This window comes from Melanotaenia boesemani, chromosome 3, assembly GCF_017639745.1.
Source record: "Melanotaenia boesemani isolate fMelBoe1 chromosome 3, fMelBoe1.pri, whole genome shotgun sequence".
NCBI lineage: Eukaryota > Metazoa > Chordata > Actinopteri > Atheriniformes > Melanotaeniidae > Melanotaenia > Melanotaenia boesemani.
This window is the reverse complement of record NC_055684.1, coordinates 21,736,689-21,763,283: the sequence shown is the minus strand read 5'-3', so window position 1 is coordinate 21,763,283 and position 26,595 is coordinate 21,736,689. Positions and strand designations below refer to the sequence as shown.

At 37.9% G+C, this 26,595-nt stretch overlaps 3 protein-coding genes across 3 annotated transcripts in view; 1 reads left to right on the top strand and 2 right to left on the bottom strand.

Moving 5' to 3' along the window:
- Positions 1-14,661, top strand: part of eya2 (EYA transcriptional coactivator and phosphatase 2) — a 28,284-nt gene extending 13,623 nt beyond the window's left edge. The window contains exons 6-16 of the mRNA XM_041981102.1: positions 4,190-4,266; positions 4,400-4,574; positions 5,149-5,285; positions 5,410-5,493; positions 8,636-8,725; positions 10,687-10,745; positions 11,482-11,642; positions 12,727-12,841; positions 13,025-13,146; positions 13,525-13,625; positions 14,268-14,661. Coding sequence (XP_041837036.1) covers positions 4,190-4,266; positions 4,400-4,574; positions 5,149-5,285; positions 5,410-5,493; positions 8,636-8,725; positions 10,687-10,745; positions 11,482-11,642; positions 12,727-12,841; positions 13,025-13,146; positions 13,525-13,625; positions 14,268-14,348 — 1,202 coding nt within the window. The 3' untranslated portion in view covers positions 14,349-14,661. The remainder of the gene's footprint in view (positions 1-4,189; positions 4,267-4,399; positions 4,575-5,148; positions 5,286-5,409; positions 5,494-8,635; positions 8,726-10,686; positions 10,746-11,481; positions 11,643-12,726; positions 12,842-13,024; positions 13,147-13,524; positions 13,626-14,267) is intronic.
- Positions 14,662-15,418: 757 nt separating this feature from the next.
- On the bottom strand, positions 15,419-21,446 carry tgm5l (transglutaminase 5, like). Its single transcript, XM_041981100.1, has 14 exons — positions 21,100-21,446; positions 20,746-20,928; positions 20,399-20,632; positions 19,155-19,273; positions 18,686-18,814; positions 18,166-18,343; positions 17,801-17,936; positions 17,604-17,707; positions 17,261-17,500; positions 17,069-17,131; positions 16,772-16,984; positions 16,515-16,672; positions 16,262-16,395; positions 15,419-16,027 (listed from the first exon to the last, which is right to left on the bottom strand). Exons 1-14 carry the CDS (start codon positions 21,104-21,106, stop codon positions 15,874-15,876), a joined length of 2,052 nt encoding a protein of 683 aa, XP_041837034.1. The 5' UTR covers positions 21,107-21,446; the 3' UTR covers positions 15,419-15,873.
- A 3,419-nt stretch (positions 21,447-24,865) lies between these two features.
- On the bottom strand, positions 24,866-26,300 carry pxmp4 (peroxisomal membrane protein 4). The gene is made up of 4 exons (XM_041980571.1): positions 26,142-26,300; positions 25,811-25,873; positions 25,529-25,727; positions 24,866-25,412 (listed from the first exon to the last, which is right to left on the bottom strand). The coding sequence occupies exons 1-4, from the start codon at positions 26,252-26,254 to the stop codon at positions 25,146-25,148; spliced, it is 642 nt and encodes a 213-aa protein (XP_041836505.1). The 5' UTR covers positions 26,255-26,300; the 3' UTR covers positions 24,866-25,145.
- Between the last annotated feature and the right edge of the window lie 295 nt (positions 26,301-26,595).

Here is a 26,595-nt window from a genome sequence, read left to right as displayed (position 1 = left end):
GAGTCCTGGCGTCAAAAGTCTCTCTACCCCTCCTATTTTTTTGGGGTCAGGCCCCCTTTCTCCACTCAGACCAACAACACAGCATGCAAGCGCTTGTTTCTGTTACTCTCAAGAAAGGGAGAGTGATAAAATATAAAAACAACAGAAAAAGAACAGGTAGAAAGAAGAAAACAAGAATAGTGACCACAGGAAAAAAAAAGGGGGGGGGGGGGGGGGGGGGGGGGTCTTGGGTCTTAGTACACAGATGCTAGAATAAAGATATGTTATGCCTTAGAGTCTGTGTAGCTCTCTGCATGTGAGCGTGTGTCTGTGGTTTAGTGTCTGTGCTGTACACATTCCTCAGTCGCCCGGCACCTAAAGCATGACTCTCTCGATGCAACTTTATGGCTTTGAAACCAGCATGAAATTGACCTTGTGTGTGACAGGGGAGAGGTTAAGGGGCATTTTATGGAGGGGTGAGCAGGTTTGATGTTGCAGACACGACATGAGTTGTTTATACTATGTGGATGAAACACAAGTGAGACAAAGCTTTAGAGCTGTAAACAGATGTGTGTTGACATGACTTTAATTATTGGAAGAAACTGCTAATTAGAGCTTTTAAAATAGCTTAGTTATAGTAAGTAGTATTTTCCTACTTTTAGTAAGATCTCGATGTGACAGCATACTATGTTAGACAATTGATTATAGACACATTCTGCAACGACCAACTATCTTTCATCTTTTGACCAACTTGGATCTTACTATTTATTAGTTTTGTTACTAATTAATCAATGCTGGCTTTTGAAAATCATTTAATTGAATCTTTAAATTACAAGTCTGCCTAACCACACACCAAGAAGGCTTTTTAAAGGCTGCTAATCCTAAATAATATTCTGCTCCCCATCTTAACCTGAGTTTTTTTTATTTTCAAACTCTCTGAAGCTACAGAAAAAAATAAACTTCTGAGCATGCGGACTCCATTCAGAACAACACAACTTGACATGACTGCTTGTCTGCCTGCTTTTTTCAGTGAATGCTTGTAAAGATCTAGAAAGAATAAATTTAACGCATTTGCTGCCTCACAGGGAAGACCCTGCATGTTTCCCATCTGGTTTCAAAAACACAAGTGTACCTACTGTTTTCTGAGCTGACAGTCATTCAAGATGTGTGTGATAATACAAACAATATCCAAACAACTAGAAATTTGCTTTTTTTTCTGTTTCATTTGCTAAAGGACTAATAATGACATGCCAATAAACAATATAATACACAAAATCAAGCTCGAGAGCCTATATTGAGATCTTAAAATGAATCAAATATAAAAAATAATGATAAAAATGCTGTTTGCGCTCATGCTTTTTTTATTTGCAGCTATTTTGCCATCATCACAGGCCTCAAGGTCTTTTATATTAATACATGCAGAAAAAAATTAAAACTGGCATACTTTATCATAACATTACCCTTATTAGGATTTTATTAGATATTTCTGCTCTTATTTGGGTGTACAGAAATTTGATTCAACCCAGAATTAGAAAGGTTTCAATATTAAAGTGCAGGTATGACATTCATTTTGTCTTTCCATCCATTTTCTCAGTCTTAGGACCAGGTTGTGTTGCTGCTTAGGCACCTTTTCCAGCTCCACCGGGGTTTTTGGTTGATCTGTTGTAAAGAGGCTGATTTGTTTTCTGACAGTCAAATGAATATTTAAATGCTTTTACACTGACCCAAGTACAGACTGAATGGAAAAAGTTTCATTCTTTGCCAAAATGTAGTATATCCTTTAAAAGCACAGTGCACAGTAATTTCACTGTTTGAAGAGTCCAACTTCACACTAACAACAGATCCTGACTCTGTAATGTGTGTGTGTGTGTGTGTGTGTGTGTGTGTGTGTGTGTGTGTGTGTGTGTGTGTGTGTGTGTGTGTGTGTGTGTGTGTGTGTGTGTGTGTGTGTGTGTGTGTGTGCTCAGCAGAGCAGTTAACTTGATGCCTCCAAGCCTTTTTTAGATAAGAAGGAAGTAAATGTTGAGGCTTACTTAACAGTATTTATTCTACTTCATCATTTTGACAGTTTTCCACTTCACTGCATTTTTCCTGAGCTTTATGTGAGTCGTGCTTCCTCCATCAGCAGATGGATTTAAATTACTCCCTTATAATGGTTTTCTGGTCATGTGATAACAGTTGGTCTAGTAAGGGTAGTGTTCAAAGCTGTCTTTAGGATCCCATGTTCTGGGAATGTCACCATCAATCCTTATACACTGATGCATGAGCCACAATTTTTCATCCCTTTGAAGACAATTCATGTTTTCCTATTTACTTTTTCTTATAGAGAATACTCATATGTGAGACATTACCCAGGAATGTAAATATTCACGTTAGCAGGGTTTTGATGAATCCCTTTTAGCACTGCTGTTGAATCAACAAATTTTAGCAGAGCAGAGTTTGAGGGACAATGGTCCCTCCGGGTTAAAATATATGTTTGAAGATCGCTATATCATTATCTGTGAACACCAAAGAACACTGAAATGCCAAATGTTCAAATGTTTGAGGGACATAATGTTTCCTTGTCATCCATTATACTATGCACAGTACACAAGCATGCTATCACACACATACACACCACAAAAGCCTTTGAAAAAAACTTAACTGTACACTGTGTGTGCAATTGAAAACAAATGAAGGTCTTTCTGTGTTTATTTGAGAAACCTCCTGTATTTTTCTTGTAGTCACTCTGAGGGCTGTTGTGTTGTCTGGGAAAGTTTCTTCCATTGAGTCATCATCTCCTTTGTGTCCTGCAGTATGGCTGAAATAAGTTGTGGAGCAATTAGGTGACCTGAAGTACATACGAGGAAGGGAATCTTTAATTCTGGACAATTCAATTCATGTCAGAGAAAACTAAAGGACAGCATCTTACCCTTCTACTGTGGGCTACATAATGAATTAAAACAATTACTCAGAAATTTTATTATATCTCTTTTCTGATTGAATAAAGAGGCTTGTCATGCAAACAGTCATCTATGAAACATAACAAATTGTGTGTAAGAATCTGTATGTTTTGTAAGCAAAATGATCTTCATTTGAGAGGAAAGGCAGTGCCCAAATTGTCACATGCAATCATTTATTATTTGAAATATGTAACCATCTCTGAAATGCATCAAATTAAAACATGCAGTTATAGTTTCCAGGTAATTAAGAACCTTTAGGACCCTTTTTTTAAGCATCAGCATGAGACTGTCATAATAATAATAAAAAAAAAAAATGGATTAGCCTTGCTATGTCCCCACAGGATGCATCCTGTGTTTGGTGATTTGTACAACGTTAAAATATTTTAAAAAATAGTAACACCCCAGTCAGCCTCAGGTGTGCTGCTTGTGTCAGATTCACAAGAAAATAACCTGATGTTTGCACACTAAATTAAGATGATGAAGATGGTCAGCACTGTTGCAAGCATTGTCACTGAGTTACACGTTGACCGCTGTGAGAAAGTCAGCTGTCACAGAGGTGTTTTTTGATTGATTAATGGAAGTAATGTGTTGCTTGCTTATGAGCGCTATTTTTTAGTGAACTACCATGAAGTGTGAGGGAAGTTATATTCCTTTTTCTGAGCCACACATTGTGCACTGTTTTGCACATTTTGCATTTGATGACTGTTTTGTCATCAAATGCTCATTTGTTCCTCTTTGGCTTGCAGCCATCATTTATGCACATTTCTTGTTTATTCAAATTTGAAACATCCAACTTACTGTTAAACAGACGGAGGGGAATGCAAACTTGGAAGGTTATTCACTGCCATAGATGGAGGTGATAAGATTACACAAAAATTAATTAATTGGACAAACAAACGGCAGAGACAGACCTGACAGAAGGAGACAGGTGGGGAAAGACTGCTCCAAGGAAGACATTCCTGCCTTGACTTGATTAGATTAGAAGATTCCCAGAGGAGCAGGAGCTGCAGTCTTTCCCACCTGTATTGTCATGTCAGTCATAAATCCAGTTGTAAGCTCCTGCAGCTCTGAGCTGTCACAGGGAAAAGAGTAAAAGTTCCACTACTTCCTCCACACAGCACCGCAGGTCAGATCAAAAACAATGAAGTCTGTTCATCAACACAATCGAAAGCACATATCCTAGCAGTTTATGATTTATAATTGTGTCTTTAATCCTGTGTGGTCATTACTGGGAGCTTTGACCTATTTTTCTTCACATTATTTCATAGGTGGTGGTATTTCATCTGGAATTTTTCAAGGGACCCATGCAATCTCAAATTCAACCCCATTCAATCCTACCCAACAAGTGAGCAATGTTAACTCAGAGAGAATTTATGAATTGCATACTGCAGTAACCTTGTGAAACAATGCATTGATTTATCAACTAATTTTTCAGATGTGCATGTTTACACCACTAATATTCCGGTTTGTGTATTTAGGAGTTTTCTGCCTATTCGAGCTACAACCAGAGTCAGTACTCTCCATATTATAACTACAACAGCCCCTACCTAACCAGCAGCAACATCAGCCCTGCTGCCGTCACAACTCCGCTAGCCTATCAGCACCCAGAGCACCCAGTCATGATGCCCAATCACAGCCCAGAGTCACAAACAGGTAATGGACCTTCCATCCTCTCTTCCTTACTTTTACTTACATTTACTGTGATCTATCTTTCAAAGCACATGAACCACAACATACCAGGTCTAAAAAAAGAGACACCATTTAAAAAGAGGCAAACTATCTCACACATTTGCAAAAAAAAATCCAGCTGCAGTTTTCATGACAGTTTCAAGGAGTTTTGTGCTATTTTTTTAGCAGCACGTCAAGTAGAAAATACTTCTTTTTCAATCGCATCTGCAAGTGATAATCAGAGTTCCCCAACTTGAAATGTGTAAGCCCTGTAAAGCAAAATAGCTGTCAATTTTAATGTTGCCTTGAGAATTTTAGTCAAAGGTTGGTGCAGCTTTTTTTTTTTTTTTTTTACTAGCTTTGACAGACTAAAAGGAACTGAATTATAACTGCTTCTTCATATCATTGTCTGGTAGTTCTGATTTTCCCAACACTGCAACTCAGTTGAATTTTCTACTGCAAGTAAAATGATTCAGATCTAAAAAATCACCAGAATCCAGAGTTAAAATGAAAAATATGTTTTTAGTGAGATTTATGTGTATTGATTGGGTTGTTTCAGGAGACTACCACCCGCCACCCAGCCCCCCCACACCTGGTAAAGAAGATGGGGTCCCAGCTCGTAGGGGGTCAGATGGCAAGTTGAGAGGAAGAAAAAGAGTCAGTGACCCCGCTCCTCCTCTGGACTCTGATATAGAGGTAAACACACCCTCACACGGTGTTGGAAATTATCAGTATTTCTCTGCAGTATTTATCTTTCCTTCTCTCACACACATATGTGCTGTCATGTGGTTAACATTACATATCTGTTATTTCACTGCAGCGAGTGTTTATCTGGGACCTGGATGAAACCATCATCATTTTCCATTCGCTCCTCACGGGAACATTCTCCTCACGATTTGGCAAGGTAAGGTCATGTCCCCCCTCCCTCTGTCATTTACTGTAAGAAGCATGTTCTGTGGCAAATTGTTACCTCACAACAGCTGATTGGCACAAAGTCCTCACAGCAAACACACAATCTGGCTTCAGGAAAGTCTCTTTTTGTCTTGGTTGTTTAACTAACAGTGAAAGTACATGATCTTTGGGGCTCATCCCTGAGCATTTTCACACGATGGCTTTGTTTTGCCTTTCTGCCCTCTTGTTTCTTTTCATAATGCACCAAGGTTGTTTGGCTACCCTGACACCCTGCGGTGTGATTGACAGCCAGCAGGACCTTTACATAACAGACAGGCAGCTGACAAAGGGCGGACAGTGCTGCTTTTCTTGTTTTTGGCCAAGACTCTGTGTTTTGAATTCTCACGGTCCCCCAGCGGGTTGACACAAGGCTGATGGGAGTTTGAGAGCAGCGTTGCTGATCAGTTCAGCCCCTGGCTGGCTTTGCATGCCGTTGTTTCTTTTTCTTTCTTTTCTGCAACAGAGAGAGCCTAAAAAGAAATAGGGAGGAAGAGCCAAAGTGAGAGTTAGACCTTGTGGACGTGTTGAAATGTGACTCATGTATCAAAAAATTCCTCCCACCAACCGAACACCCCACTGCTGGATCCAGGAGAGCTCAGTTGGACAGGCTATTACATCAAAACTTAGACATGCAGCAGTGGAAATAAATGAGTGACAATGGAAAAACAGATTAACAGTAGACTGCATTAAGACAGCTCACAAGTTAGCAACATTTGTTTTGTTTTGTGTTTCTCCCAAATGTGCAGATGACCTATTACGCTTACAGCCATAATACATTTAATTTGATTGTCTGCAGGCTCCACCCACTGGATAAACCCATTAAATTTTTATCATTAACAAATGTCTGGATTTAAAGACATGACTGGGACCAGTCTTACGGAGGACTAATGGGTGTGTTGAAACACAATTGTTGTCATCATCTTGGTGAGCCAAAGGTAAACACAAGAGGAGCTGACCCCTCCTCTAATATAATCTCATCCAGTATCTCATCGATCATCCAACACCCCAATCTGTCCAATTGTCTGTGAATTCTCTTCCACCAGCTGCCTTTCATATCTGAAAATATCTTCCATAGGAGTAAAGGTGAGAAGTGAGTGTTTTGGGTGTTTTTTTGTTTTGGTTTTTTTTAAACTCCTCTTTGGGATTAAAAGAAAGAGGCTTTTGTTTGTGTGGGAACAGCCCCAGTCTGAAAAGGAAGATGATTGCAGATCATTATTCTAAATGTTGGGCTAACAGAATAAACCTCTGTTAAGCCTTAATCTCCTCCTTTTTTATCCTTTCCATCCATTTCTTATTTTCTCTGTCTTCCTCTTTGTCATCTTTGTTCCTCCTGCTGAACCTTTGTCCATAATTCCATTTTTTTTTGTTTTTTTTGTTTTTTTACACCCTGTCTTTGGAGTAGAGTTGTTTTGTAATTGCCATCATTTGCCCTACTTGTGTCTTCAAGCCCATTTAAGCATTCTGAGCCAGGAGGCAGCTCCAGCGTGTCATTTTATATGCACTAATCATATACTCACCTTTGGCTGACACCTCTCTGTCTTACTTGTCTCACTGCCAGTGCTGCTTTAAAACAATGCACCACACATAACTTAACACACCTGCTTTTGTAGTCTTGAACAGCAGGATGCCTATGCTGTTTGTCGGCCTTGCTGTCGGTACATTATGATTTATACACTTCTGTAAGTGAGGGTTAATAATTTGTTCATTAAATTTATTTAGTGAAGTTGGTGTCACAGCCTAGATGTTTGATTTTCTTTTTATTTGATAGAATAAATAAAGGAAAAGAGTCTTGTTTGTGTGGCGGAAGAAGTTGAAAGATTAGATCCTGTTTGATTTCTGATGAGGTTTGTACATGTTTCAACACCTGCTGCTGATTTTCCAATGAAGATCATACAGCAGTTTGTTATGAGTTTGTGGGTGTGTACAGTATCTTTATTCCTATTATATGTTTAGGAAATCCCCCTCTGGGCAGCTGCAGATCATCTGGAACGTGGTTTTCCAAGTGGACACTTATTAAAACAGCTGAGGGTCTGTGTTGTATGAAATTGTCAGTGTATGCAAAACTAGCCAAGATTAAAAGCCAGAAGCCAGACTAACTGTGTTTTTGGTCTTTTGATCTGTTCGCCACTTTGGTCCCAAACACTTGAAAACAAATTTTGAAAATCATGTGTTGTGTTTAATAGTTAAAATTGGAGCAATTCTGGTGATTAAAGCCATAAAATTATTCAAATTACAGTATGAAACCGTAACTAAAATATCTCTTTCTGTAAGTGGTTTTGGAGTTTCATCTACTGTAAATTTGTAGTGATACTGAAGCAATTCAAATTAATGACTGAATTCTGTGGGTTGAAAAAAAAAAGTGCCAACAGAGAACAGACAGGAAGACTTGCCAGACTAACTATAATAGAAAAAAAGATAACAAAGATTAGAGGGGCTGTCTGACAGATACATTGCCTCTCCTGAAACCTGTAAATATGCCAGTCTTGTCAATGAGCAGAAAGCTGTTGGAGAGACAGACACCTCACTGATATAATGGTATAATGGCTAAAATCTGGTTTAACTTAATATTCTCTAAATACCAAACACTTCTGGCAACAGGTATCACCCTAAATGCTTTTTTTTTTTTCTTCTTTTTTGGAAATCGGTCTTTGTATTATTGGCAGCTGGAAAGCTCAGTTGGCAGAGCATCCATCTCCCATGCAGGAGACCAGAGTTTGATTCCCCCAAGGGACAAATATCAACACCTTCCACTTGGGTCCTTAGGCAAGACCCTTAACGCTACTGCCTACCATAAGTCGCTTTGGATAAAAGTGTCTACTAAATAACTGAAATGTATTATAGTCACTTCTTTAAAAGGGTGCAGCCAGATGAAATTGCATTTGCAACCAACAAATCAGTATTTTTTCTTTAAGTGTTCTGGAAAGTGTCTTCAGATAAAAATACATAAATATCAATGGTAAGAAATACATTTTAATGCTAGAAAAAAGATTGTCGTGGTTTTACATAAGTATGCCAATGACAGCCGACAGAAGGTATGTAAAATTATTATTTGTAATATTAGAAGTGTTCATGTTAATCTTTTTTCTCTTTATCAGGATTCATCAAAGGCAGTGTCTCTGGGCTTGTGGATGGAGGAAATGATCTTCAATCTTGCTGATTCCAGACTTTTTTTCAATGACCTGGAGGTGAGCTCTGAAGTTTGTGTAGTGAAGAATAATTTATGTTGTTGATTGTTTGTTTTTTATTATTATTATTTTGTTTTGGGTTTTTTAAAGACTACCGTTCACCTTACCTGAATCTCAAACATAATGCTTTATCTGAATGAACGATCTGGCCAGCACACATTTGCCTGGTAGTACAGTGGATCTCGCTAATTTTGAATAACAGTGAAACATTTTCCAGTTAGCTGGAAAACTGCAGCACTGAGAATATATCCAGTATGAGTTGGCATAACCAGAAAACCTTCCCTGCCACAGTCTGGCAAGATACTTGACATTTGGGTGCTGTTTTCTTACTTGGCTTAAAGCACAGTGGCAGTCATTGTGGAAATCCTGCATTTATTCTTTCTACAGCATTTTCCAAACAGTTTTCCCTCCTAAAGTAACAGTACAGCAAGAATATTGAATGTATGTGTTTGCTGATGTAAATGTTTCATGGTTAGACTTATATATTAGTCCATCTAGTTTAACATGATGCAACCTTTAAAAGTGATGACTCCCCAAAAAGATGAAAAGCTGCTCCTTTTGGTACCAGCTAGGGACTGAAAAGTCCTTCTGTTTTTCATGCCACATTCTTCTGTCTTGTTCTGACAAAGAAAAAAGATTAAAGAGGGACATAGAGAAAGAGAACAAGTACACATTGTGCTGTAATTATAGGTGTGTGTCTGAGTATCCGAGAGGAAAATTAGTCAAATGGGAGGAGGAACAGTCAAGAGGAGGGAAAGGAGCCAACAAAGCCATTTGCAAACCCAGTTTTTATCCCCTCTTTTGTTGTCAGGGCTGAATAAATCTCTTAAGCAGCAGTCCACAGCAGGCTGAAAACTCCTGTTAAATCCAGAGGCACAATTATCTTGTCAGTAACCACACCACAGGCTACAAGTGTTATGACTGGGATCCCAACAGAAATGTAAACTTGTAAATGGCCACTATGGATGTCTGACCAATCAGAGGCAAAGTTTCCAATTTCTCAATAAAACAGTTATAAGTGATCACTGGCAATATTTATTTATTTATTATTATTATTATTATCATTATTATTATTTTATTTTAGTGTATATGCCCAGGAATAAAGGGGTCATTTACATTTATCGGTCCATTTTTGCAGCTGTGTGAGGGTTAATGACACCTGGGTGGGAGGAGGGGTCTCGCCGGTGGGGACTGAGTTATGTTGCAATGTATGGAAGATGAGGTAGCGTCTCTGTCTGGGTGATTGTAATGTGATAGGAGAGCCTGACTGTCCTGGGTCATTGTGTGAAAATTAAAGGTTATAACAGGATTCTGTAGTTGTGCACATGGAGATGAAGCATGTATATCACTGTATGCATACTCTGTATATGTGAAAGACAGGTAGTTGTAGCTTTGAGTTTCAAAGTTCAATTTAATATTCTGTGTTTTCCTCTAGTCAGGTGATGTTTATTGATTTTTCTTTTCTTTTTTTTCTTTGTTTTCAGTCATCATATCCATTCTAAATTTGCCTTCATATTGCTTAGGGTGATTTGGCTGGAGAATTGTTTGAGCAACACTGTGGTTTAATTTCCTGCTATCTGCTAGATTGTGTTAACATTCAACAACGAGGAACAACAAGCACTACACGCTACCTGTTGTAGACAATAGTTTATTCTTAAAATGCTTGAAAGTTCTATTCGTAAAATGCAGAATATAGTATGAAATAGAAAGCTGATTTACTTTAACTATTTTTTACAACAGTCACCATCTTGTTTGTCTTCTTTTGGCGCCTCACTGTCCCGCATCTTGATTTTACTTCCTCCTTCCTTGTCTGTCATTCTTTTTTTTTTATTTTATTTTTTTTATTTTTAAGATAATGCTATCACTCCCTGAGGCTGCCCTACAGAGGTGAAACCTGCCTGTGCAGAGCTTCACTCTGAAATGGATCTCCTAATATTTAATGTCTCTTTTTCATTTCCCAGGAATGTGACCAGGTTCATATTGATGACGTAGCGTCAGACGACAATGGACAGGACCTGAGGTAAAGTCTACTGTGTTTCTGCACTCAGAGCTCTGATGAGCGACTCCAACAGTTCTACTGTGGCTTGTGAACCAGACTTGCCCTCGGGGTTTTAGTGCCCGGGAGGAAAACAGCTAGGAGATGAAACAGTGTGAGCATTTGTGTGCATCCATGTGTGTTCAAGCATGCAAGCTAGTGCATGACTTTTATTTTCTCTGCTTCCACAGCCGTATAGTGTGTCACAGGATTATCCGGTGCTTTCATTTCTCATCAAAATATCTCTTTTTCATTCCTTCCTTCTCCCTCAGTCCAGACTTTTTATTACATAAACTTATTTAAGAACTTTAAAATACTTTTAGGGGTGACTTGAGAAAGAGCCAGACTTTACCAAAGTACTTTTTGACATATTTATTTTATTGAACTTGGCCCTTTTTTATTCAAAGATGTTTTTATATATGTCCTTACCTCGCCATGTGTATATAGTACAGACAAAGGCTCATTCAGCACCTCATTTAGTTTTAAAGGTTTTCCTCTTGTCCCTGAAATGTTTGTAGTTGCACCGACTCACATCCCTACATTTGATGAATGGCTCAGTCACTGCTTTCTTTTTCAGTGCATCCGTGGATATACTTATACAGATTTTTAGAGCATCATCTAGAGACACTGATGAAAGTGTGACGGTACAATGGTCTAGAAAAATTCCGTTTTCATCTTTATGAGCCACATTCTGGCTGTTTCCTTCTTTATGATCTTGCAGCACATACAACTTTGGGTCGGATGGCTTCCAGAGCCCAGCAGGAGCAGGCTCTTTGTGCCTGGGGTCAGGGGTACATGGTGGAGTGGACTGGATGAGGAAACTGGCTTTCCGATACCGCAGAGTTAAGGAGATCTACAACACATACAAGAATAATGTTGGAGGTAAGTCCTTCTCTAGCCTCGGTTTACACTTCTCTGAAGAGTGAATCATAATTTTAAAGTAGTCATTGGGTGCCTGCTTGGTTGTTTTGTACATAACAACATACTAAGACCAGGAAATAATTAAACATTAACATAAACTTTAATGTTTACCAGTCCCGTGAACAACTACGATGGCACTTCTGCAAAGAGAAAATAGAGAGAAAAGTTTTTGTTTGCTTAAGATCATGTGGAAAAAAAACAAAAGTCGGTTTGAAAAATTCTTTGTGGACACATGAAAACACAACTTTTTGATTTTAATTAGAAACTTAGTGGATCATGCAGGAAGAGAAAAAGTCTAAGTGCAGAAGTGTTTTTACTAAAACTTGGTTTGAAAAGAATCCAATCGAATCAAACTTTATTTATATAGCACTTTTCAGACAAAAGCAATTCAAAGTGGTTAAAACAAGCAACAAGCAACAAGAGGCAAACACATAGAAACATGACAAGACCAGGGTGCTTTTAACTAAAAGTAGCTCCTACATGCAGGTGAAGCATAGACTACAGGGACAAATTAAAGACAGATTAAAACAGAATGAACAAAAGCATAAAAGTGAAGCATAAAACAAGACTAGTTAAAAGAAGACAAAAACAATACAAAAACAAAAGACTAGCTAAATGCAACAGTTACAAAAATAACATTTTAAAAGCCTGAGTTTTAGTTGACCTGCAGTTCTGTGGAAGCCTATTAAAAAAATTATGTCCATATCTAGAATATCTAAATAATGTCCAGAATATAATCTTTCAACAAACTTCAGTCAAAAAGAAATTTATGTAAGGAAGTCCACCAACTAACCCAGAGTTAAAGCTGCTGTTTATAGAGAAATCCTCTCATTTTGTATACAGGACTTTTTTTTACAATTCCTGAAAACTTTATGTGCATGAGGTTATTGCTGCATAACAAGATCACTGCAGATACTGCATGCAAATGTTGATGGACTATAATTTAATGTCAACAAGGATAATATTTAGTCTATAGTTAGTAGAGTAATATAGAACATTTTGAGGTTTTCAACAACTTTTAAGCACCATTTTAAATATTTTTTAGGCTTGCTGGGCAGCCCCAAGCGAGAGGAGTGGTTACAGCTGAGGAGAGAGATGGAAGTCCTCACTGACCTGTGGCTGACTCAAGCACTCAAAGCCTTGGCTCTCATCAACTCCAGGTAGGTTCAAGCTAGCACAGCTTAATTCCTATTAATAAGGAAATTTACATTAGATGTCAGCTGTAAGTTATTTTTGCTCTTCTGTAAATGTTCCCTATTTTCACATTCTGAATTGAAAGAAACCTTATTTCCTGTAAATATTGAATTTGTCCTGTATGTCCTCATTGTCCTGTCTAATTTTAGGCCTAACTGTGTAAATGTGCTGGTGACCACCACCCAGCTGATCCCAGCCCTCTCCAAGGTGTTACTCTATGGTCTCGGCTCTGCCTTTCCCATTGAAAACATATACAGCGCCACTAAGATAGGTGAGAAAATCTCTGGCAGAGCTGGTGCTTCAGACTGAGCAACATTAAATAAATTTTATATTGTTTTATTGTTTCCTCACATCAGCGTCAAGCCAGATGTTTATTCGAAAATTATTTAGTTAAAAAGACAGAAGGGGGGAGGAGTCTGTGTGTGTGTGTGTGTGTCGGAGGGGGGGGGTCGAGGGTGTGCATGTTGTGTGTTAGTATGAGTGCATGTGCAAGAGCAAGAGAGATTGTGATTAGGTGTGTATTTTTAAAAATAGTTAGTTGTATGTTTTTGTGTAGAGCCCTTTGTGCTACTTTTTGTATGCAAAGTAATTTATAAATTAAAACGAAATGGATTTTAAAATTTTAATCCTATTTTTCATCTTTTTAAAGGTAAAGAGAGTTGTTTTGAGCGTGTGTCTCAGAGGTTTGGTCGGAGAGCAGTCTATGTGGTGATAGGAGATGGAGCCGAAGAGGAAACCGTAGCCAAAAAGGTATAAATCAGCTTGGCTGCTGAAAAATAGTCCACAACTAATCAGTTAACCTTATGATAATCTCCATTCTTGCAGCCTCTGTTGCTGTTTGTCAAGTCTTTGCATTGAGATGTCAGAATTTCTCTAAGATTTGGCTGCTCTTTTTTTTTGCCAAAATTCCTTTTTAAACCACTGCAGAATTTCCCCACATACACTCATACACTGCAGAAGCTGCTAGCTGTTAGAACGTGCTTGCCTTATGCAGTGGTTCCCAAACTTTTATCTGCAGGATCCCCTTTTCATCGAAAACATCAGTGTCAAGCCTCCCCCACTACCACATGCACCCCCATGCTTACAAAGAAATATACAAAGAAATGTGCCACCAAATAGACTTTAGTTTAGTTTAGTTTTTTTTTTTTTTTTTTTGGTAGTTGAAATTTCTGTTGTTGATTCAATATTGTTTTCCCACAATTTTCCCAAATTTGTCTAAGTTTTGCTAGCATTATCAGTTTTATTTTGTCTTACTGGCCCCCACCCTCCCGTCATAACGTTGGACGCCCCTACGGATCTCACCCCCCAGTTTGGAAACCACTACCTTATAGTAAGATTGCATTTTATACATTAGCCCTTTGTTTAATGTCAAATTGTGTTTGCCTTCCCTAGAAGAACATGCCATTCTGGAGGGTGTCCTGTCGGGCTGACCTGGAAGCTTTGAGCCATGCACTGGAGCTGGACTACCTTTAGAGGGCACCAGCAATCAAGTTCTGCTACTCCACTCAAACTATGAGAAACTCCTGAGCATCTGGAAGGAGAAGGTGCCTGTAGAAACTGAATATAGAGTCAGTGTTGCTGGTTTGACGGTGCACCCAGATGGACAGTTTGACACCAGAGTCAAAGGAATTATGAGGAGTTTGAAGCAAGGCTGCAGCAGGACACACAGACAAGAAGCCTAAAGAAGTGCTGGACAAAAAGAAAAAAAAAACAAAAAAAAAACACGCAGACCAAAGTAAAGTGAGGGACCAAAGCTTGATTAATCCCAGGGAATTATAGTTAATACTGCAAGTATACATATACATTAAAATAAAAACCACACAGATATGTTTTCCTGCTTTTGTGTCAGTTCATCTCAACTTTATAACTGATGTCCCATTTTTGTACACAAATTTTGCACTGAATGCAAATTCTTGCTTCCTGTTTAAAGAGCACAGTGAGTGTGTCCCGATGGATGAAAAGTTTAAATTCTTCTGTGTCTTTTTATTTGTTTGAGTTTTAAAAACATTTTCTCTGCCCATTTCAATTTTTAAGACAAAATTAGAGATAACTTGAGGCAATACGTTGATTTTTTTCCACTGTTATGTTAGCCAGCTAGATTGATGTTAAATAAAATTTCCTCATAGCTAAAGGCTCTTAAAATAGTCTGTTTTTGTCATTATACTATTTATTATTGGTTTATCGCTACAACACAATGACGTAGAAATAGGAGCTAAGCATAAAAAAAATCCCTCATAAAAACCAAAGTTACATGCTTGTAAAAATGTTTTGATAAGATGTTTCCTTGCAGATGCTGTGTTATAGACTGGTGTCTGAATCCTTACTTTTGATTATGGGGTGTATATTGTTTTCTTTTCTCATACTGTTTCATTTCCTATTAACCAGTTTGTAATATAGATGATGTGGTGTGGTTGTGCATGTGCTGATAACACTGCCTGTCAGCTTAGCTATGATTTGTATATAATGCTTTATTGTTGATTTGTTGTGACAGACAGTTAAGTTAGTAGATTAATAAAGATAAATTAATTGCATTTTAGGCAAAGTCAAATTAGCTTTCCTTTTATTTCACACATTTACGAAGCGTGAAGGCATAGAAAGATTACATGACATCAAGAGTAGTGATAGATTGTTTTAAATTACATATTAATATCTTAAGGTACGAAAAGTATTTCATCCAAGGGGCCTGCTCTTATCTCTGAGGAGATGTCTCCCTCTTCAGGGCAGAAAAAGAAATGCAACAAGAAAAATACATTCAAACATTATTAACACTGAAGTGTGTAGCTTCTGCAGAAGAAATATGACACAGGTGGCAAAGCTTAAATAAGCATAATTCCTTAAATTAGCATTTTTTTTGCCAATTTTTACATTTCAAGTACTGATGCAAAATTTCAGGCAACAATATTATTTTAATGGCTCAAATAAATACACAGCAAAAAATAAATACCATTCACATTGATTTCAGTGAGGGTAATATAACACATGACAACCTTTGAGGGAGTTAAATACTGTTGATGGACACCATCTTAAAGCCTCTGATGTTGATGTTGATTTCTGAGAGTGACAGACTGGCCTGCAGCATCTTTACACCCACCATGCTTGGGAGGAATTTGATGTCTTGCTCCACTCTCATGCCTGGACGTAATGAGGGCATACTGTGGGAAGACAACAGACAGAATATGACCCACATGCCTGCAAAAATGATGATCCAGTCTTTTGAAATGGCTGATTGTCACTGTCAAGTGTCATTTGTTTTACACATTAACATACGCACAATCCTTTAACCTGGACACACTGTTCTGTTATGCAGTGTTTGACGACACTCCTTTATTTGAGCATTCCTCCACCTTTTCATTAGCAGCCATTCATTCCTCATTCCTCATTCTTACCTGAAGTGAACCTTGTGCATGAGCCCAGCTCCTTCTACAGTGAGTAATCCACTCACTGGTTGAGAGAACGGGTTGGTGAAAGAAATTGTGGCAGTATGCTCTTTTTTGGGCACAACAGAGTCTTCATCTGCAACCTGAAGGAGAATCAAGATACAGTATTTAAATACAGTATTTAAGCCAGAATATTTACTTAAAAGAAGTTATTTTCCACCCAGAGAAATTGCACAGTTCATAATTATTGTTCACAAAGTACCTGGATGGTGAGCTCTGGGCTTGCTATGTTAAACTCCTCTGAAGTGAGCACCCGTTCATGGCTGGCCATGTCCTCCAGGACAACTGCCAAGTTGATCAGATTGTCACCCACCACATCCACATACTGGGCTGAGAGGATCTGCTGCTGCAGTACCTTGACTGGAAAGTGAAAGCAGGAGTGTGAAATTCATCATCTAATCTGTTCGCAAAAAATACAACCAGAGCAGAATTTATGTGTAGATTAAAAAACAAATTTACCTTCCATGGGTGCTAACTGTATGACACCATTTTTGTCCCAAAAGGTGTCAGAAGGATTGTGGTTGTACTCTTTTGCCTGAGCATTGAAATGAACTTTCATCATCTTGGATACACTTTGTTGGTTCATCACCTTCACCGTAAAGCAGATTGGCTCCCCGACTACTGGAGATTTATCCAGGGCCAGGACGACTGACACTCCTTTGGATAAGACAGCTGAAAATGAAGAAAAAACATCTTTAAAAGAGGGCATGTTTAAACAACAAAATCAAAACTAACAAATCCAAAATGACAAATTACCTCTTCTCAGTGTTGAGTCTTTTGAAATGGTGGAACTTCTTGATGACGGTGTTGAAGTTGGGCCTTTATTAAAAAAAAGATGACACAAAATGTGAGCAAAATCATTACTGCCATCTAGATCAAGCATTAGCTTGATTATCAATTAGCTGGAGTGCAAATGGATGGATATTTTGGGAGATTTTGGGGTCATACTTTTCACATATTTATAGTCTGCTGTGATGTTCTGCAGTCTTGGGAGGCCAACAGCTTTAGTGCAGATGAGGGATCCAACTTTGTCCTTGTCTTTGCTGAAGCTGACCATCTGACCCTGGCTCACGATGATTGTGTGTACGTCAGCATTCACCTCAGCATGGACAAATGGGATGTCATATAAAAGGTCGATACGCTGACTCCTGATTGCTTTGACTGGAGCTGGGCCACAGCAGAACACTCCTAGGTTATAAGAAGAAAGAAAGTTATGGAACAGTTAACAGATACCTACGGAAAAAAAATAAGTGAATAAATAAAAAGCACTTAAGCAACACTTCTCACACACCTCCACTTCTCTCCTGTGGGGTCGGGTCCAGAACTTGCCAACCGTCCATTTCAGATCCCACATCCCTGCGAGTCATCCAACACTCCACCCATACATGAAAGTTCCTTTTTACAGGATCCAAAAAAATATATATTTTTAATCATTCACAAAATGAATCAAATGCCAACAAGCTGCTTCAGATGCTGATCATTACTCACCATATGCTGTCTTGGCTGAGGTTTAGTTTTGTCCCAGTTTCGCTGTAGTACTCCTCAATCACCAGGTTGCCATTGGTGTCATGGGCTGAGTTGAAGTTTGTGACAACACGACAAGGAATGCCAAGAACTCTCATAACTGAAAGACGTAATAAAAACAGAGACAGACGTTAACATGCTGCTGAAAATATCTGAACATTGTGTCCTGGAAGCATTGATTCAGGGTTAACAACTTTAATTAAAGTGACAAATTCCAGGGCTTGAGTGATGTTTTTTTTTTTTTTTTTTAAAGAAAAAAATTTAAAGGAAAGTAAATGAAATAAAATATTTAATTTCCTAAAAGTATAAGATTATGGAGACGTAATCACCTGTGCACATGACAGCAGCAAACACCCAACACTGTCCATACTTGACTGGCTGGTAACCAGACCGGGCCCATTGTTTCAAGATGTCTCCACTTCCTGTCCACTTGGAGGGATGATTACCTTGTTTGTAGTCACCTGACCAGTTTCCCTTCAGTACTCCACGATCATCTTCACAGTTGATCTAAATTCAAATAACAAGAGAAAAAAAAATTTCTAAATAAGCACTTTGGTTCCCAAAGATGGCAGAGCAAGTTTGGGCATCACAGACTTTATGTTCTGTGATGGTTCTGATAAAGAGTGGCAGTTTAATGACTACTGCATCTGACTGTCAGACAGCTACAGTGTCCTTACAGGTGATAGTTTAGTGCTGCGATCCTGTCATTTTTCTTTATGATCTGCAGAACAACTTGTCCCAGTTCAGGACTCAACTTGTTTTTAATCAGTAGTTATGATGTTAGTGTTGTCAGTGTAAGAAGGAACGCAATGATGGAATGCTTTGTTTCCAGAACTTGTTCCCACTCACCATGGCAGAGACTACCCGGCTGATGTAAACAGGGTTGTTTAGATTCAGGCAGTCCATTCTCGTGTTCTTTTGGTGCTGAGGGCTGACTTGGAGAAGATTCAGGCATGACTCCAGAACACCTGGCTCATACTTCACAAAGACAGAAATTAGAGTATTAACATGTTTGTGATTTATGAAGCACATTTTATTGCTTTAAAATTACAACCCTAAATGTGATGTCATGTTTAGGGTTGAGGTTTGGTTTCCTGTTTTCATCTATCAGTGTTACATTGTACAGTTGCTGCTTCAACTACAGCATCTAGCACTAAAGTGTCTCCCTTATTTAATTCCTCTAATATGTCAGAGTTTCCTTGAGCTGTTATAATAAACAGTTTAATAAAACTTAACATCAAGTAAATGAAGGTTAAATGCAATCCAATCTTGTGGTGCAGAGCCTTGAAATTAAGACAGTAAGAAACTGATCTCATACCTGATCAAAGGACCATGGTCTTGATACAAGGTTCTTAGCTGTCCCCATAAACAGCAACCCAGAGTCACTTTGGACATATTCTTTTCTCTGTTCCTCACATGGAAGATACACTGCATCCTCTGAAAGACATAAACATTATACTTAGTAAAGCGGCCTGCATTTACTTCTTAAAATGTAACTTGGTATGTAGCATAAATTGTATATAACCATGTTTTGGAAGCAGCAGTAACTAAAGGCCGTTCTCACAGAAGAGAGTTTTCATAGAGATAAAGTTTGTGGAGTTGCTGTGACTCAAGGTGTAGAGTGGCGGCTTTGTCTGCATGTTCAAGACTCCTTTGGCAAAACACTCAACCCCTCACTGCCCATTGTGTGAATATATATTGTGTAGGTGTGTGATAAAGAAATGTATGAATAAATGAATGTGGCTTGTCCAGGAGACAAATGTTGAATGATCTTTAATACACCATGGTAATTTATCTTAGAGCGGGTTGCCCAGCTCCGGTCCTCAAGGGCCACAATCCCGCAGGTTTTTGATGTGTCCCTGCTCCAAAACCACCTGACTCATATTGATGAGTCATTGTGCAAAATTTAATAGGCTGTTGGATCTATTTCATTTGAGTCAGGTGTGTTGAAGCAGGAAACATTGGAAAATCTGCAGGACAGCGGCCCTTGACGACCAACTTTGGGCATCCCTGTCTTAGAGGTAGGGATGTTAAATTCTGGTATTAGAGAGCCACTGTCCTGCAGGTGTTGAGGCTTCCCTGCTCGAACACACCGGATTTAAATTAAATGAATCCAGCAGCTTGTTTTGAAGGTCTGCACAGTGATCCACAGTAAAATCTCAGACTTTAGAGAGACGATGGTGAATGCAGTATTTAGACTGCGCTTGTGAATTCATGTTTGATCATTTAAATGATAACACAGGTATCTTGTGAATTTTAATGAGAAGACCTCAACTCTCTGGTATGATTACAAAAGTAATACTTTACAAAACTATTGTAGCCAAAATTGTCTGACAAAAAGAACAAACGGCGAAGTGATTTTAATTCTTCTTTGTAAATGAATTTAGACTCATACAGCATATTTACATCTACATTTCTGGTTTGATAAACTCACTGCTTTTTGTTGCTAACAAAAAATATTCCAGCACTGTTTAAAAAGACTGATTCTGAGATGGCTAATAAATAAATAAAAAGCTGATAAGCAGGAGTAATATTCCCATTACTTCACTTGGTTGTACTCACCAGAGCACCAGGGGTTGCAGAGCAGAATAAACTTGCCAAAAGCCTGACTCCTCTGGCCATCCAGTGTGAGCACATCCAGCTGAAACTTGTACCAGCCCACTGATGCAGAGGCTGGAGAGGAGATGAAGATCGAGGGGTTCAGGGGGTTTAAGCCATGTGTGTTAATATAAGCATTCCAACTGGAGGAAGGGGTCTTCTTTGGCAATGTGACTGGCATTATCACAAACAGCGGACCTGAGAGGGAAAAAAAGAATATATTGTTTTACTGTGCTGGTTCACACAAAAAGCTTGAGCTAAACAGTCCCTCATCCACAAAATGATCTTCTGTAAAGCTAAATCTAGAATACCTAGCATGACTTTGATCCTCAGAGAGTCAGTCGTAGGGTTGAAAGGTCGACCCTTCAGCCCTACACTGATTCTGAATGGAGCTCCTCTTCGCACCACTAGAGCATTGGCACCGTTAAAGCCCACTGTCCTGTGTCTCTCCAGGTTTTCAGACTGTTCCAGGTTGACATACTGTATACTCAAGTCTGGAAAACATTTCAATCATAGACATTGTAAATTGAAAAGCATTCAGCAGTCTGGGGGTGAAATTTGAAAAAAAATATATATATATATATAAGAATTATATATATTATAAGAAACTTATAAGCTACAATAAAAAGATTTAAAAAGCTTCCATCACTGAAGACAATCCTTACCTTCCATTTGTTAGCGTCAGTGTAGCAAGTGTAATTAATTCTGCAGTCACCTTCATCTTATATTTATACATTTGCCCCTCCCTCTGAAGCGTTCCCTCAGTTACACAGAGAGAAAGTGGACGGATTTCCTTCAATGTTTCCAATGTCCTTAGTAACACACCCCCTTAGCACAAGGAAGACTATTCACTGACGCCAAGACCTGCCTCCCCCAGAAACTAGTTTTGCAATCTTTAGGAAATTGAGGTATGCAGTGGGTGTTGTCAGGTATGAGTACAGTGTAATTGAGTGGGATGCATTTCTGAAGAATAATACTAAGTCATGAAAACTGCTGAGTCTATATCGCCTTACTGAGGGTGTTAATCATTTTTTTCTTACCAGCACTTCTTACTGTTTATTTTAATGACAGAATAGTTCCTTCATCTTTAGGATGACGACTATGTTGGCAAGTTTTTTTTTTTCTGTTTTACTATATTTTACAAATTATATGTTTATTTAAAGAAAGTCTTCTTGAAATATCTATGTTCAGGGAATACTGGTTTGTATTAGCATCACTAGAAAGTAGACTTTTACTTATGCAAAATGACAAAAAAAAAAAAAGACATATAATAACATGCCATGACATATCTATTTCATTCCAGAGAAATCATTATTTTGAAATCCTTTTATTCCCAGTACTACCTTACGTCAGTTGCCTGTTTATTTATTTATTTACTTATTTATTTACTTACTCTTAGCTTATTGTTTCTTAAGGTTATTTAATATTTGTTTTAACTCCAGTGTTTTCCTCATGGGGATCCTCCATGCCGGGGGCTCTGCCTGCTCAGTTTGGGGGTTGTTGCTGCGGTGATTGCCATTGTCTGGGTGTCTGGGGCCCTATACTGCAGCCTTATGGCTGTGGTGTGGTGTGGGTCCCAGTCTGCCCCGATCGCGGTGGTTGCCGTGATGGCGGCCTCTGTAGGACATGGGTAGACTGGCTCCTGGTATGGATGGATCCCCATGATATTGTTTCCTCACAGCAACATCAAGCCAGATGGTTATCACTTTTAGTGTTTTATACTACTTTTAGTACAGAGAAAGAAATCAAGGAGTCATGTGCCAAATGGGGGTGGGGGTGTATCTGCTTTGTGTATACTGAACTGTAACTTTTTTTTCTGTTATGTATTTTCTTTTTGTTTTAATATGCATAAATGTATTTTTCATGTAAAGCACTTTGTGTTGCCCCAGCATGAAGTGCTTTATAAATAAAGTTTGATTGATTGATTATGAACCTGCATCACGGTGTCAGCTGACGACAGCAGTATGATTCAGGTTTTGGCAGGTGTGACTATTTCAGGTGTAACTGAAAGTTTAATTATCCAACAAAGTAAACAGAAAAAAGTAATTGGTCCAGTATAGAGCTTGGGAATCTTCTAACAAGCAATTGCGCCTTCCCAAACGAGTAACATTGTTTTTTTTTCCATACATTTGGGATTTTATTCAGAGAAAATATAAATGTAATTTAAAAAATGTACAAGTGACTGAAAGTTGTTCTGGAAAGAAACAAAATTATACAAGCACAAATCAACCCAATCCAAATGCCACTTGTCATTCCATCCCTGGTCTTAAGAGGTAAATTACATGTTTAACTGCATATTTCTAGATCAAAACTATTTTCTATTCAATGGGCCAAGTGTAATTACTCATGTCCTGCATGTATTCACATCATGGAGAATATATGTAATTTAGTAGGGAAGGGCTGCTGATTCAGCCTTTAACAGGGTAAAGAGAACTTGAAACCGGTTTAACTGAAGCATGGTTTTATTAAACTTTTATATGCAACAGCGGAACACTTTAAGGCACTTGAAATAAATTAATTAAATCTTTGACATGCACTCAATATACCTTGACACACATTTGTATATGGTGCCAAAAAGAGCTCAGATTTGTGCTTGTATAATTTTGTTTCTTTCCAGAACAACTTTCAGTCACTTGTACATTTTTTTTAAATGACATTTATATTTCCTCTAAACAAAATCCAAAATGTATGGAAATTAAAGAAAATGTCAACTCGTTTGGGAAAGTATAATTGCTTGTTAGAAGATTCCTAAGCTCTTTATTGGACCAATTACTTTTTTCTACTTTGTTGGATAATTGAACTTTTAGTTACACCTGAAACAGTCACACCTGCCAAAACCTGAATCATATTGCTGTCGTCAGCTGACACCGTGATGCAGGTTCATAAGGCAACTGACGTTAAGGTAGTACTGGGAATAAAAGGATTTCAAAAATAATGATTTCTCTGGAATAAAATAGAAATGTCATGGCATGTCATTACATGTCTATTTTTTTTAAGTTGTCATTTTGCATAAGTAAAAGTCTACTTTCTAGTTATGCCAATACAAACCAGTATTCCCTGAACAGAAAATTAACCTATTTCAGGGAAACATGGGGCATAAAGCTTATTAAACTCCATCAAAACATGTATACTGGTTTAAAAAATACTGGGGAAATAAAAAAGAAAAACTCAATTTAATATTTGGCCAATTGCCTTTTCAAGGCAAGGCAAGACAAATTTATTTGTATAGCACATTTCATGTACAAGGCAATTCAAAGTGCTTTACATAAAACATTAAAGGCAATACAGCCGTGTGCTTTAAAAACAGACTTTAAAAGAAATTAAATAAAAACAGAAAGCTTAAGTTAAACCTTATGTTGTCATTTTGAAGGTACAGTATCCCACATAAGTGAGTGCACCCCTCACATTTTTGTAAATATTTTAGTATATCTTTTCATGAGATAACACTGTATAAATTAAACTATGGAAACTAAACTTTGATATTCTGTATGTCAAAGTTTCATTTCTATAATGTTGACTCATGAAAAGATATACTAAACTTTTTGCAAAAATGTGAGGGGTGTACTCACTTATGTGAGATACTGTATCAAAAGTCTGATTCTGTTGTATACATAGTACATAAGAGGGAGAACATAACCCCCATCCTGGCCTCCCTCCACTGGCTGCCAGTTCTCTACAGAGTTTATTTTAATATTCTTTTATTTGTTTTTAAATCTTTAAATGGTCCGGCCCCTCCTTACCTCTCTGAGTTACTCCACCCCTACACTCCTGCTCGGTGACTCAGGTCAGCTGACCTGAAGCTCCTGGACATATCGAGGTCCAAACGGAAGCTCAGAGGGGACCGAGCTTTTTCAGTTACCAGTCCAAAACTGTGGAATGAGCTCCCCCTCCACATTAGACAAGCTTCTTCATTGTCCATTTTTAAAACTCATCTTAAAACCCAATTTTATTCTTTGGCTTTCAGCCCAGTGTGAGACTCTGTTACTGTTTTAGTGTGCTGTGGTCTGTTTCCTATATTGGTTTTATTTGTTTTTAATCTGTTTATTCTTTTAAAATTACTTATTGTTTTTAAACTGTTTTAAAAACAATGAACAATTATTTTATATTACTTATTTCCCTGATGATTCTTGTATTTTCTGTGTTGCTTTGTCCATTTATGTACAGCACTTTGTTTCAACGGTGGTTGTTTTAAAGGGCTTTATGAATAAAGTTGAGCTGAGTTGAGCTCTGTTAGATGTAGTCATGACAGGGCACAGTGCTTCACATATATTTGAAGAACTGTGATCACAAACACCCTTTCTGAATGATGAATGTAAAATGCAATATTCTCATCATATTATATCCCATTAAGCTTGAGATATTTTGTAATCATTAGCATATTTAAAAAAGTCTTTAATGAGGTTGTTGTTGATAAAAAAAAACAACTAATTCAATTATATTTATTTAAAAATGTCACAAGTAGATCACACAACGCAAATGTACCTTGTACATTTTGTAATTTAGTAGCTGGGATGGAAATGTGGAGAGATCAGACACATAAAATAAATTACTCTACGAATTAAAACATTAACTGTATACAGCACAATGATCCTGCAATGCAGTTTTAAAAAGGTAGCATTCTATGTCATTTGGAGTATTGGTCATAAAAAAGATTATAAAGGTAATGATTGCATCATAAAGAGCATATTCACATCCAAAAACAAAGACCTCATTACTGAGATGCAGTCCTTGGTTTATTATATATAAGGAAGTCTGAGATGTCATGCCACACATTACTGTCATGGTAGAGGTAGTTCATGGAGGACTGCAGTGAGGGCTGAAGGGTGTGTGGATAATACTCAAAAAGCCACAAGACAATCCCCCAAACCAGTGTGGCAAAGATTGGGAAAGGATCTTGTTTGGGCGCAGGGATAACTCCTTTCTCCACAGCCAGTCGAGACAAGGCAAACAGGATTCTGGACAGCAGGTACATGTTAATCTAAAATAAAAAGTAAATAATTGTCACTTCATTTTAAGGGACAATACAACTCTTACAGATGTGATCTGGTAAAAGCAAACATGACAACAGAGGTCTGAAGGCTGCAGAATTCCTACCTGGCTATTTATGTTGTTGTTGTCTCCAAACACCAACCATCCTCCAACACAGGCAGCCAGAAAAGAGTGAGACTGGAAGCTCTTTCCTTGGATCTTCTGCTGTAAGGCTTGAAGACCTTTGTACGTGAACACGAAGTATGCCAGATTCCGAGAGTGGGTGTATGTGGCCTTCAAAATGGCTTTAAATTTGTCTTTCAAACTATTACAAGAAAAGGGTAACGTTAATAGATCCGATATATTTCGGTGTAATTAAATAGATTTTTTTTTAAATTAGTCAATTACCTGCCACTTCTAAACAGAAATGTCATAACCAGGGCATGCGGTGCTCTGATCTTTGCCCCATATCTGAAATAAACACATAATTATGTAAATGCCTCCTGAAAACAACTGGCTGTTAGCAAAGTCAAACACTGTCAGTTGTCTTGCGGTATATCCTGCTGCTAATGTTATTTCTAGCAATTATCACGGTGTCGCTGAATTATGAACAGAATAACTGAGGTCAGCGTCGTAATTCCTGCACTTCAACTGAATAGCCACAGAATCGTTAGCTGGTACAATAGTGTAAAAAACATAGATGAGTCAAATCGCTATTTTAAGTAACGAGATTACTCACACGGCACCGTTTCTGAACCCTTTCACAACTGCCAAGCCGGCTTTGTACTTCTCCTGCTGTAAAAGGTTATTAATTGTGTACAGAAGAGTTTTTATAAGGTCAGGACCTGCCATTGCTGTCAACTGAACACACAGGACACAATTAAATGCCGGACACGCGACTAGTGTGTCACACTGAAATCCTCCCCCTGGGTTTGCAACACATTTAAATGTTCCTATTTGTCTGGAAAAAAATTATTATATTATATTATATTATATTATTTGAATCAGTTTCTTTTTTAGACCTGACGAACAAAGTGGCTTTAAATTTTTAACAAAAACATGTTTGTTTTTAAATGATTTTTTTTTTAATCACGATCTTGAATCTGATAAACAAGTACCACTTTAACTAAAAGCTTTAATGCTACTTTGTAAATAATTTTAACATTTATGTCTTGACTACATAGACAAATATT

Excerpts from the sequence above, each read along its gene's own strand:
- tgm5l (XM_041981100.1), bottom strand. Across the intron at positions 19,274-20,398 it reads CTGCAACCCCTGGTGCTCTG|AGGATGCAGTGTATCTTCCA; the intron begins GTGAGTACAACC and ends TATGTCTTTCAG. Across the intron at positions 16,396-16,514 it reads GCCCAGAGCTCACCATCCAG|GTTGCAGATGAAGACTCTGT; the intron begins GTACTTTGTGAA and ends ATTCTCCTTCAG.
- pxmp4 (XM_041980571.1), bottom strand. The coding sequence starts at position 26,254 with ATGGCAGGTCCTGACCTTATAAAAACTCTTCTGTACACAATTAATAAC. Across the intron at positions 25,874-26,141 it reads GGGTTCAGAAACGGTGCCGT|ATATGGGGCAAAGATCAGAG; the intron begins GTGAGTAATCTC and ends TGTTTATTTCAG. Across the intron at positions 25,413-25,528 it reads ACAACAACATAAATAGCCAG|ATTAACATGTACCTGCTGTC; the intron begins GTAGGAATTCTG and ends TTTTTATTTTAG.